Source organism: Leucoraja erinacea, chromosome 32 (genome assembly GCF_028641065.1).
Source record: "Leucoraja erinacea ecotype New England chromosome 32, Leri_hhj_1, whole genome shotgun sequence".
Classification (NCBI taxonomy): domain Eukaryota; kingdom Metazoa; phylum Chordata; class Chondrichthyes; order Rajiformes; family Rajidae; genus Leucoraja; species Leucoraja erinaceus.
The window spans coordinates 12932100-12945523 of NC_073408.1; the positions used below are offsets into that span (position 1 = coordinate 12932100).

A 13424-nucleotide genomic window follows, 5' to 3' on the forward strand; every position below is an offset into this window, starting at 1 on the left:
TGAAATGCACCAATGCACAATTATTGTCATTCTAAATTCCATGATCACAGCAGAAGTGTTACTGACATGTCTAGTTGTCTTCTTCAGTCTTTTTGAGCCAGAATGCAAATTTGAATGTTCATTTAAAAAAAAAAGCTCAGTCAGCATGCATCTGGTTTTTTTGGACAGATAATATCTTGTGATCATTTGTGTCAGCAATCCTGGTGGAAAAGAACATCTCTGGAATTTAACCATTCACCCACCTCAACCCACAGAGTTTAAAAATCAAAGATTTAATTAAAACGTAGATATATCATTAGCGGTATTCATCTTAATGGCTGATTGTATCATGCTGAATATTTATCATTGACAATATCCATCCTCACGAATGCAGCAATATTTTCCATGTATTTGACATACATTGCAGGGTTAAAGGGGCTCTTTTTGTGTTGATACTGTTAATAATTTGCTGGCCAGATAACCACTGGTTTTAGATAGAGTGTCTATTTAATAAAACACTCAATGTTAATCATCACAGCCAAATGGTCAGTGAGAAAGGGCTGAATGTAAATCTATTCTGTCAGTTTCTGATAACCAAATCGGCTTAAAATGGTTCTGTAAAGACAGTTTATTGGTACGATTTGTAATTTTTTTTCTTATCCTGCTATCTCCTTGAATGTTTTGTTCTCCACTTTTGATATTTACAGTTTTCTTTGCTTTGTTCTCTTACAGAAAAGCCAGAGCTGGTACAATGTAAGTCTTCCTGTTTAATATCTGTTTTCTTTGTGTTAAAATATCCATCAGAAACAAATGATTCCATTTGACTGCTGTAAGTGATTTTATTCAAATCTAAATATCTCATCATTGCATGTGCTCACAAATTAGCAAGCATTAGTGTAAATTAAACTGCATAAATGAATAATTTAGTGACAATATAATATAGTGAAAGGTCCTAGTCATTTAAATCAATTTGGCAAATAATCTTAACTCTTGCGTTGCGTCTTGCAGCTTGCTATTAACCCATTGTGTTGCAATGACATCTTATTATGACAAAGAAAATCGAAAGCTTTAGTTTTTATATAAATGGGATTGAGAACTGGTTTAACATTCCTCCTGCAACACCAGACATAACACAAAGACACTCCAGGGGAATGTATTGAAGCATTATTGATCCTGGGGCATTGCAGACAGAGCATAAAGGGTGTCAATGACTACAGGTGGTTCAATTTATCTATTAAAGCAGCAGGATAGCTCAATCCAATCCAGATATCTTCCATTTCCGTCGCTATCTCAAGCTATCAAGTCAAGTTGCACTGATACAGACACCAGTTTGAACAGCCATTAATACATCACTGTGGCTCATGTCACACTTAGGCTCTAATCTAGGGAATGTTTTAATTATTTCACAACACAATTGGCTCTAATGTACGTCTTCATATTTTTTGAGGAATGACTTAGCTGCTGTTTTCTTTTGCCTTCTCTATGGAACAGTATCAAATGTTCACTTCCAATTGTTGCTCTTGATTTGATCTCTGTAAAATCCAAACACTGAAATGACAATTAATAATTAATATTTCCCATAATCTACTCCACCGTTTCATGAAGACTATTTTTACAATGATTTCACAAAATGAATTATAATCAGGAATGCCAACAGTGCATGCTGAAATGATGACATCACAATGCATCATGTGCTAACTATGCATCTTTGCTTGCATGAATTAATAGAATGATGAATGCTCAACTGAATTTTACTAATGTCTTGATTAATGCAATCATAGTTACAGTAACCAGTATTTATGCTTCACTATATTCTGCATTACAATGTTACCTGATTTCAATGCCATTAGGCTGGGTTTAGTTGCATCTCCATTCCTATGCATGTTATGTAAATATTGCAGGTGTTAAATTGCACTGAGTATTTACTGCCCAATCTGATAATTCATCTGAAATGCTTTCAAGTCTATATTAATGCAAAGGCTATTTAAAGGCTATGATCAGGTTGCATGATTGATTTCTTAGAAAGGTTTATCCAAGTGACACGACATCTAGGAACACATTTTGTGTGTCTGCACCCATTTCATGTAAAGATATCTGATGCCTAAATACTATAGATTGATATAAAAGACTAGAAGCAGTTAAGATGGCAGGCAATGAGCACACAGTATCATGTCACAACAATTTGTAATGTATAAATACGCAAAATTGCTGAGAAAATTCTTCATAAAAATATAGATTTTTTTGTAGCTGTTTATAATAATTTGAAACATATATATCTGTGTTTGATCAAGTTAAACAGAATCATGAAATAGAAGCTGGTTTTAACAAAATTTGATTTTTGAAATGTTTGACCAAGCTGTGATGTGCTTTCTTTTATCTTGAATTCTATAGGCAAAGTATAATCAAAATTACTAACCAAAAACTACTTTGGAACTGGATAGTATTTTTACTGGCAGAACTATCTGTTTTGCATTTTCTGAAAACACATTGCTTTGCTTTTTGTGCCAGAATCTCTGCTCTCTTAATGGCTCCAAACTCGACAAGATGACATGTAACAATTAGAAGATTTTGCAGACCTTCATCATTTATTTACAAAGACCATCTTGTAATAATTACATAAATCTTATTGAAGAAAATCACACATTGCCGTCACTTGTGCATGATGTCTTATTGATCGAATGTCATTCCGCACTTTATGGCTTTTTCCAGCTTTCCTCATAAAAGTTTGCCAAAAATATAATACTATTATTCTGTTAATTTCAATAATGCAGCATACGATGAAGGATCAGGAGGCAAAGACACAGATATTGCGTACTTGGACCCAGACGATTTGCAGAGCATTGCCATTATCGGCAAAGCTGTGCTTGTTTCAGATTACATAGATGTAAAAGATGCAAGACAGTGTGAACGGAATTGCAAAAATCAGGTCCATGTTTGTGTGACCATGCAGATGCAAAAGCCATAGTCTCTAGGTGGCGCCAAAGTATTCCTGGTTATATCTTTGAACCTGTTGTAGCTGGAACTGTACAAAATCACTATGTCTCTTTGTCAGTTATTGTTAGATAGAGCTCTTAAAGATAGCGGAGTCAGGGGATATGGTGAGAAGGCAGGAACGGGGTACTGAATGTGGATGATCAGCCATGATCACAGTGAATGGCGGTGCTGGCTCGAAGGGCCGAATGGCCTACTCCTGCACCTATTGTCTAGTGTCATTCATTTAGTTCACAGAGTTACCCACATTCTAATTGCAGCAACTCTGATTGTGCGCTGAAGAACCTTTTGCATTTTAATGCTCGGGAACAGCTCTTCATCTGGGATCCGTCTGAAGAATTGCACAGGTTAGGGTAGGGAGTCAGGTAGGCCATGAAGGTGATTGGGATGACAGGGTTGCATGGATAATCTGTGACAAGGGGTGGTCAAAGAATTAAGTCAGATAATTGGGAAACTTGTGGTAGACTAGATGATTGGTGCATTGGGTAGGTGTAGTCAGTCAGACGCGATGAAGAGTATAGGGTGGGAATTTCAGATAGATAATTGGGGAACAGTTGTGCCAATGTTTGGCATAGCGGAGCTGAAGATATTGTGAGTGATGGAAAAAGTCTGTATGATCAGATAAAAATGGAAAGTTAAAGCAAGAAGGACATGTTGGTCCTCAGTCACAGGCCGAGCAAGATAAAGCTCAATAGTTAACAGCCAACCCCCCAGCAATGTCAGTGCTCGAGATTGGTGGAATCAAGTTGAATAGTAATTTGCTAAACATTTACAAACAAAGTTGCAGGATAGTGGAGAAAAGGTATAAGAAAGGACTGATTACATAGCTCCTCTTAGCTCTTCACAGCTCTTTCAAAGCATCATTGCAACTGCCACTGTCTCCTTTAAAAAAAAAACAATGTTGTGCACTTTAACTATCCCTCCCCACTCATCAATGGTTCAAATTGTCACACGTACCTAAGAACAGTGGAATTCCTTTTTGCATACATGTTGGATTACCAGCATACTTTCAGAATAATGGTGGTACATTGTTTTGCCTCTGTGGAATATTGAGTGAAATGAGACTTTATACTGGATTTTCCTGTACCTGGAACAATATAAGGAAATGCCTTTATTTGCTCTCCTGTGCCTGCTGCAGAAGACGGTAAGATCCAAATGATAAAGTGTAAGATGACATTCTGTCTCCCCTGTCAGGCTTTGACTGGTTAGCAATCCTTCACACATCCAAATAAAAATTTCCACCCTGCAAATTTTACAATTACACATTGTGTGCACAGCAACAGTGGCGCAGCTGTAGTGTTGCTGCCTCACAGTGGCAGAGACCCGGGTTTGATCCTGACTATGCATGCTGGCTGCACAGAGTTTGTACGTTCTCCCTGTGAGTGTGTGGGTTTTCTTTAGTGCTCCGTTTACTTCCCACACTCCAAAGATGCACAGGTTTGTCGGTTAATAGACTTCTGTAAATTGTAAATTGTCCCTAGCGTGTAGTATAGTGCTGGATGTGGATTCAGTGAGCTGAAGGGACTGTTTCCAGGCTGTATTTCTAAAGTATGAAATCTAAACCAAAATGATTTGTGACCTACATTTTGGCTCATAATGTATGGAATGCTGTGGCAGTATTAAATTCAGTAACATTTTAATCATTCCCTGATTCCTTGAGTGTAATCAAATATTTTTTTAGTAAGGTCTGCACATTGTTTTCTTCCAGATTTCTTTTGTTCGTGGCTCCTGTTTTGTTAACCTTAACCTGTTCATATTTTCATGGGAATTAACAGCTGTGGTTGTTGTCTAGAATATTCCATTTATATATCTCTCTGTCCACAAAATACTGAACTTTGGGGAAATCTGAAAAGCAGAAAATACTGGGAATACTCAAAATATCAGGCAGCATCTGTGGAGAGGGAGAACAAAGTTGACACATCTGCCAATGACCCGTGTCCAGAATGCTGATGCTACCTGATCTGCTGAGTATCTCCAGCATTTTCTCTTGACATCCTGCAAACCTCTGTAAACATCATGACTGGATCTACTAATTTAAAATCCTAGAGGGTATTGCTACACAATGAATTTTGCAAACAAAAACTCAAGTTTGACTGATAATGCTTCAAAGGGAAAACACATACTTTGGGCCAAGGATAACACAATTGATATCTACAGCATTTTTTCTGGTTAGTGAGGTGGGCTTAATTGCACTGTTTCCTTTTTGTGTGAAAAGTAAGAGTTGCTAAAGGATGAGTTGTGGTGGGATTGGAGAGGCGTCGTGAAAGGATTTTTGTTCAATGTGCCATCATTTCATACAGAATCATTGGCTGATCAACTGCGAATAAAGTAAGTTGGTAACCAGACTAAAAATATGTTACTGTTTTGTAAATTAATGAATCAAGCTTAGTATCTTTGGAGACGCGGGAGAGTCTGAAGCAACAAACAATTAGTTGGAAGAACTGAGGCAGCATCTGTCGAGGGAGATGGACAGTCAATGTTCCAAAACATCAACTGCCCATTACCGTCCACAGATGCTACCCGACCCACTAAGTTCCTGCCACAGATTTTTGATGCCCGTTGTAAGGATCTCAGCTGCAAAATCTCATGCGCCCCAATGACACCTAATTTTCCCAACAAAGATTTGGTTTTATCCACCTCTCTGTCAAGTCTTAGATTGGGCCAGAGAACCTGGCTATAGGTGTGTTTGTGAAGTATTTCGGAGAAGATGGCATCAAACCGCCAGAAATTCTACCCATCCCTCCCACCACCCCTGACACATTGGCTAAGTGCTGCCATCGCAACATCAAGTGCATGGGGACTGATGTGTGAAGATGGGAAGGTTGCCAGTGCACTCGGCAGCAAGTGACTTCACCGATCTGGCCGTCCACAGCACTCAAGCAAGTTTAATGCTGTCAGTTTATGGCAGTAACTACAGATCAGAGGATCAGGCATTTTACCAAACAAAGACATCAGCTGTATTGACACGCTGGTCAAATACAGTTTATGCAAAATGAGGTGCATGGGGTACTTTTGAGAAATAAATAAATACTCTTTTCAGAGCCATACCTATAAAACCACAGCTTATGATTATTCAAACTTATGCCAAAGAAAGATGAGTTCATACTCTATGGTGTGGAGTAAATTCAAATATTAATATTCTACACACGTGGTAGAGCAGTGACTGTTGATTTATGGTACCCCAGAGAGAGGATGCTCCTTGAGAGAGATGACTCTGATTAGTACGTTTCAACAAGTACCTTGCTTTGACTGGTGTGCAGTCTGTTGAATTGATGCGTGATCTGGCCCTTCACAAAATTAAAAACTAGGCGAGAATGGAGCTCAGCTTTCTGGCAATGAAATGGAGCATATTACATTTTGCTTCAAATAATTACAGATTAAAGTAGTTAATTGCGATAATCACATTGTACTAAGACATTTCTTTTCAGGAGCATTATAAAATATATAGCATCCTCAAGTTTGGAACATCCAAAATGATTGCATCTGCACCTGAGTCTTGGGACAGCATTTCAGAATTTACCCTAAGGCCCAATAATTATCAAATGCTTAGTAATTGCTGACACTCTGATTCTAGTTGGGGTGTGTTTAAGAATGTGGCCTTTTGATATGATTCTAGTCAAGCTAGCAAATAATAAATGGAGCAGATGGGGGCTGGATCAATTTGTTTGTCACATTAGGAAATGACAGACTGCCTTATTTTTCATTGCTCATAATTTAATGGAATATGCCAGATTACATGTCTTTAAAATATTGCACTGGATTAAGGCTGGAATGGCTGAATACCTCAAAGATGAAAAATTGCTCTTTACTGCTCCTCCTTTTGTCGGTCTATAATTTATATGGCCTCTTTCTTAAGTAGATGTAAAACTGTGCACAGTATTGGAAATATCAGATCTTTATGCCTGTGAAGATGCAATAATTACATGTTCTATGTTCTATAAGCAAATTCTGTAGGTGGTGTCAATGTCTGCATATTTGAAATGCTCTGTTTGAACCTATTGTAATCGAACAATAACCCTTTCTGGCTTAAGCCCTCTCTTCACCACCTCCAGTTTAAATTCCATTTGGAGTATTTTGGAGGACCATGAAATCAAGAACCAAGAACAGGACTAGATTATTAAGCCCCTTGAGTGTGGTCAGTCATTCATTTAGATCAGAGCGACCCAAACTCTGATTGCAGCAACTTCCTGATTAGGCTGCTGAAGGATGTTTCACACTTTAATAATCAGAACCACCTTTATTTGTAGTAAAACTGGCCCTTCTTATGAGGTCTCCAAGGAGAATTGACCAGAATGAGGAAGAATCAGGTACATTATTAGGATGGGAGGTTGAATAGATGATCAATGGTAGGGGATGGTCGAAGCATTAAGATGAGATCCAAATATTTGGAGTGCTGGTGCATTGGTCCATTGGGGCAGATGTAGGTAGTCAGACATGATTGGAGATGGGGGCTGTTGGGACAGCTATTTGTGAAACAGTATATGATAATGTTTGGTGTGATGGAGCTGAAGAAGTTAGCAGTGATGGTGTGAGTCCAGACGGGCAAAAATAATGGAATGGTAAAGAAGGAAGATGGACACATTGGCCTGTCAGGCAGTGGCCTAGCACCTCTTTACCTAGTAGCAATTTGGTCACAATCTTCTGGTTAAGACCTGGTTCACTCTACAGCCTATGATTTTCAATGTGGAGCTGAAAATGTCCCTCTACTATTGGGTTTAATTTGGAGATACAGCATGTAAGCAGGCCTTCCAGCCCACTGAGACCATGCAAACCATCAACACCGGTTTACAAACTTGTTCAATGTTATCTCACTTTCTCATCCATTCTCTACATACTTGGGGCAATTTACAGAGGCCAAATAACCTACAAATATGCATGTCTTTGGAATGGGAGAGGAAACCAGTTCACCCGGAGGAAACCGCGCAGTCATTGTGAGAACGTACAAACTTCTCATACAGCACCCGAGGTATTGAATCCAGGTCTTTGTCATTTTGAGGCAAGCTGCTCTACTAGTTGCACCTCTCTGCCGCCATGAACTGCACACCTTTGATCTGTGTTCATTTATGCCTTTATCCAACAGAAAGATGAGTGATAGACACAAAGTGCCAGAGAAACTCATTCGGTCATCAGGCAGCATCTCTGGAAAAAAATGATGGTTGACGTTTTGGGTCGGGACCCTGCTTCAGCTCAGGGCCTGAGAGGGTCCCAACTCGAAACGTCACCCATCCGTTTTCTCCAGAGGTGCTCTCTGATCCGCTGAGTTACTCCAGCACTGTATCTATCTTCGATATATATCAGCATCAACAGTTCCTTTCTACACAGAAAGATATGGGTCTTGTCTTGAAAATATATGCATACAAAGCCTTTTGGAAAATCAGGTCTGAGTGCACATTGGAATTGAAAGAACAAGTTAGTGTTGATTCAACATCTAAATAGTTTATGTAATATTTAGATTATACCTCTTTAGTGGCCCATGAATTATATCCTCCTTCTGATATCTTACAACAATAACTATTTTGCATGTTTGGCCCTAGAAAATGAATGTAGTACTGTTGCAAGAAGGACAATACTGGTTGAGCCTTATCTAACATCCTCACTTTCGAGAAACAATGGCTAGAAGTGGTTGTTGTGAATGATTTTCTTAGACCGTTGATTTTATCCCTTTACGTATCTCAGCAATGACCATAGACTGAATGATGAAAGAGCAGGCTCATATTTACTTGAGCCAAGAGGTTATTCTGCTCAAACTAGTGGCAGTAATGCCAGTGCATGTTATTGAATTAACTACATACATAATAAATACAACTGCGGTGCAAATAGACACAAAATGCTGGAGTAACTCAGCAGCTCAGGCAGCATCTCTGGAGAGAAGGAATGGGTGACGTTTCGAGTCAAGACCCTTCTTCAGAAACGTCGCTCTTCAGAGATGCTGCCTGTCCCGCTGAGGTACTCCAGCATTTTGTGTCGATCTTCAGTTTAAACCAGCATCTGCAGTTCCTTCCTACACTTGCTGCCTGACCCGCTGTGTTACTCCAGCATTTTGTGTCTATCTTCGGTACAAAACCAGCATCTGCAGTTCCTTCCTGCACATTGGGTGCAAATTGTCTTCAAATTTGTTTTATGAATTTGCTGTTGTCCATTGAGACAACATTTTCATATTTCACACCATTATAGAATGGCATGTTTTAATGGATTAATTTGCACGTTCATAAATTCCATGGCCATCTTTATGCCAGCTGAATAGTTCCTGACACTCCCTCTTCTTCCATTTCCTATAAGGTAAGAGGTAAAGAAATCTCAAAGTGCATACCTCCAGATTCAGGGACAGTCTCTTCCCAGCAATTATCAAGCAACTGAACCATCCTATCACCAACTAGAGAGTGGTCCTGACGTACTATCCTCCTCATTGGAGGCCATCGGACTATCTTTATCAGACTTTACTGAACTTTATGTTGCACTAAATGTTATTCCCTTTATCCCGTATCTGTACACTGTGGACAGCTTGATTATAATCATGTAATCTTTTCGCCGACTGGATAGCACGCAACAAAAAAGCTTTTCATTTTACTTTGGTACATGTGACAATAAACTAAACTAATTAGTCTCATATGAGCTGTGAGCTGCTCTTTGGGCTCCACATGATGGAAAGCTGAAATAAAAAATAAAGACAAAGATCAGGCATTACTTAGCAGGAATGTATTGCATAGGGTTTGGACCTTTCAGTATAATATCCTAGTGGACTCATTACCACACTAAAAGCTAATGCCATTTCTGTTTATGGATTGTTCGTAGTCATTTTATTTCTTGCTGATATTTATCATATTATTTTTTGCATGACTGTTCTTCAGTCATTGGCCCAGAATATACTTGTTTGCGGCAAATTGCTTAGCTTTGCAATTCATTTGGCATTTCCTACTTTTGAAAGAAAAAGATTTTCAGTGGAGGCAAACAAGATAAGCTCATATAAGTTTATATATTCTAACCTATGCAAATTCCTGATATTTATTTTTCATGAACTTTTCCAATTCATTAATTGAACCTAACTATTCCTTTTTTCATTCCATTTAATTAACTTTAGCAATTCATTGATTGTTCTGGTTGATTGATTTCCTTAGCATTGTACAGCTCCATTTCATTGATTTTACTAATCCAATTATAGTCCCTAAATTTTAATATCCCTAATTTCAGATCCCATTCCATTTGATTTACCCAAGCCCTTTATGGGCCTTATATGTTCCCTGTCAATTGTTCCCATCCACTGACTTAACTCTTATGTTACAGGCATTTGATTTTTCTAATCATTGATGGGTCCCTTCCATTAACTTCTGAATTATTTGAATATCTACCAAAGGAAGCCTATTTCATAACCTGTGCTTCATAAAGCAATTACCAATGTATGTAATCTGCTGCTAATTATGTTCTTGATTAGTACGGGTGTCAGGGTTTAAGGGAGAAGGCAGGAGAATGGGTTTAGCAGGGAGAGATAGATCAGCCATGATTGAATGGCGGAGTAGACTTGATGGGCCGAATGGCCTAATCATGCTCCTATCACTTATGACCTCTAAAACCTTCTGAAGGTGGCAACACCATAATATCTTAGTGATCGACTCTTTCCAAGTCACCCCAGACAACCTGGAAAATAACCGATGTCGCTAGCTTATAAAAATATTCAAGGAGAAGGTAAAAGCTGGTCCCTTCTATTGTAACCAGAATATTATTTGTACGTTCGAGAATGTTCTGATTTTAATGAGTGGAAATGGTTCTTTTGTGCTAAATTTCAGATTTATGTTTCCATTCCTCCTATGAAGTCAGAATGTTGTTCAAAACAGCTTAATCTTATGCAGAAGATGGGAGGATGTCTTTCCAATTGAACACCCCCTCTAGCAGAAATTTAAGTTGTTGCTAGTGTTGCAGATCGTGTTTCAAACACAGCTTTTTGTTGTGCAGTTTCATTTTTATTTTGTTATCTTTATACCTTGAACCATGCCTGTATTGTAAAACCGAATCTTATATCTCCTTTCTCTTTTTCTCTATAACTTTCCATGTTCCATTAGCATGAAAGACAGCACATCATGAGAGTAAGCACCGTCTTTATTTTTGTTCATTTATGAGATCATGTGCACTTCAGTAACATTGTAAAGCTGAGCATTACAATCTCTTTAAGAATTAGTAGCAAGCATCTTGTGACATTTTCATTTAATTAGATGGATATTTTTTTTGAAAATGTTTTGGGAGTGACCATATTTGAATGGTTTTGGAAAGAATATTTGGCTTTGATTCAGATTATTAGATGTGAAACTTAAATGACAAGGAGAGATAAACGTAATGATTAAATTATATTCAAATTAATCAGTAATTGCTTATTCACGGTCTATTATCTGTTAAGTTGCGTGACAAAATGAATAATTCTACCGATGGCTCAAAATGGACTGGAAATGTCATTGATTAATAGAATATTACGAAACTATTGTCATTAAAATAAGTTTCAGTTCTGAAACAAGTAATAATGAGGTTTACATTGTTTCTTATTTTACAACTTTTTTCTTATAATTGCATTGATAGGGTTCTGTGTTATTATATGCTACTAATAAGAAATTGTGCATCTTTATTTCTTTTGATCAGTACAAGTTGTCTAGAATTACATTATATATATTCTATATACAGTAAACCCTCGTTTTAATGGACCTCATTATAGTGGACTGACCCACTAACGGTTGCCCCAACCAGTCTGAAGAAGGGTCTCAACCTGGAAAATCACCTATTCATGTTTTCCATAGATGCTGCCTGACTTGTTGAGTTACTCCGGCTTTCTGTGTATTAACCAGCAACTGCAATTGTTTGTTTCTACTACCTATGTTACTCAGTTATAGCAGACAATTGGCAATAATGAACACTTGCCATGGTCCGTTGTCATGAGGATTTACTGTATTTTGATGGTTATCAGTGTGTGACAGCTGTGCATCCACACGGAAAACCACACATGCATTAATAATTAAAACAAAGCACTGCAGTTTTAATTATTTAATTACGGAAACAGGTCCTGCGACCCAACTTGCCCATGTTGACCAAGATGCGGCATCTACACTATTCCAACCTTCCTGCATTTGACTCACATCCCTCTAAACCTTTCCTATCCATATACCTGTCCAAATGTCTTTTAAATGTTGTTACAGTACCTGCCTCAACTGCCTCCTCTAGTAGCTCTTTCCATATACCAAAATTATCAACTGAAATTACCTGGTCGAGTTCTCAAAACATGTGCAGGCCAAATGGCTGGAGTTTTTGCAGACATTTTCAGCCTCTCATTACTGAGGTTTGAGGCTCCCTCCTGCTTTAAGAGGGCATCAATAATACTGGTGCCCAAGAAGAGTATGGTAACATACCTCAATGACTATTGACCGATGCCACTAATGTCCGTTGTGATGAAGTGCTTTGAGAGATTGGTAATGGCGCATATCAGCTCCTAGCTCAACAAGAACCTCGACCCATTACAGTTTGCCTACCGCAACCTCAGGTCAACAGAGGATACAATCTCACTGACTCTCCACTCTGCACTGGACCTCTTGGATAATAAAGACACATACGTCAGGCGGTTGTTTATAGACTACAGCTCGGCGTTAAATACCATCATGCCCTCCAAGCTGGTTACCATAACGAGAACATGGGAACATAGCAATACAGGAATAAATATTTACTCCACTATCAGCTGGATAGGACAGGTTTGGAGGGATATGGGCCAACACAGGCAGATGGGACTAGTGTCGATGTGACATGTGTAAAAAGGAACTGCAGATGCTGGTTTAAACCGGATAGACACAAAAAGCTGTAGTAACTCAGCGGGACCGGCAGCATCTCTGGAGAGAAGGAATGGGTGACCTATTGGGTTGAGACCCTTCGTCAGACTGGTTAGGGATAAGGGAAACGAGAGATATAAACGTGATAAAAATTTAATTTAAAAAAAAAGCTGGTTATCAAGCTCACGGAACTGGGTCTGCGCATCTCTCTGCAACTGGATCCTCGGCTTCATCATCAACAGACCACAGTCTGTTCCAATTGGCACAATCACTTCTTCCTCAATACCAATCAGTACGGGAGTACCGCAAGGCTGCTCACTCTATACTCATGACTGTTTAGCCGGACACAGTGCGAACTCCATCCTCAAGTTCGCCGACGACATCACTGCTGTCGGACAAGTTATAGATAGTGATGAGTCAGAGTATAGTAATGAGATCGATCGAATTACCAAATGCTATCCGCACAACAACCTGGCTTTCAATGTCAGTAAGACCAAGGAAGTGATTGTAGACTTTGGAAGAGGAAGGATGAGGACCCATAAACCTGTCTATATTGACGAGACGATGGTGGAGAGAATCAAAAGCTTCAAATTCCTAGGCGTGTATATTTCTGAAGATCTTTCCTGGTCCAAGCACACTGATGCAATTATCAAGAAAGCA

The 13424-nt window shown here is 38.7% G+C and overlaps 1 protein-coding gene across 5 annotated transcripts in view; it reads left to right on the forward strand.

The window, feature by feature from the left end:
• The window catches only part of gramd1ba (GRAM domain containing 1Ba), a 360885-nt gene that overhangs the window by 293273 nt on the left and 54188 nt on the right, over window positions 1-13424 (forward strand). For all 5 annotated transcript variants that reach the window (XM_055660784.1, XM_055660783.1, XM_055660782.1 and 2 more), the window contains one exon: window positions 712-732. In XM_055660784.1, coding sequence (XP_055516759.1) covers window positions 712-732 — 21 coding nt within the window. The remainder of the gene's footprint in view (window positions 1-711; window positions 733-13424) is intronic.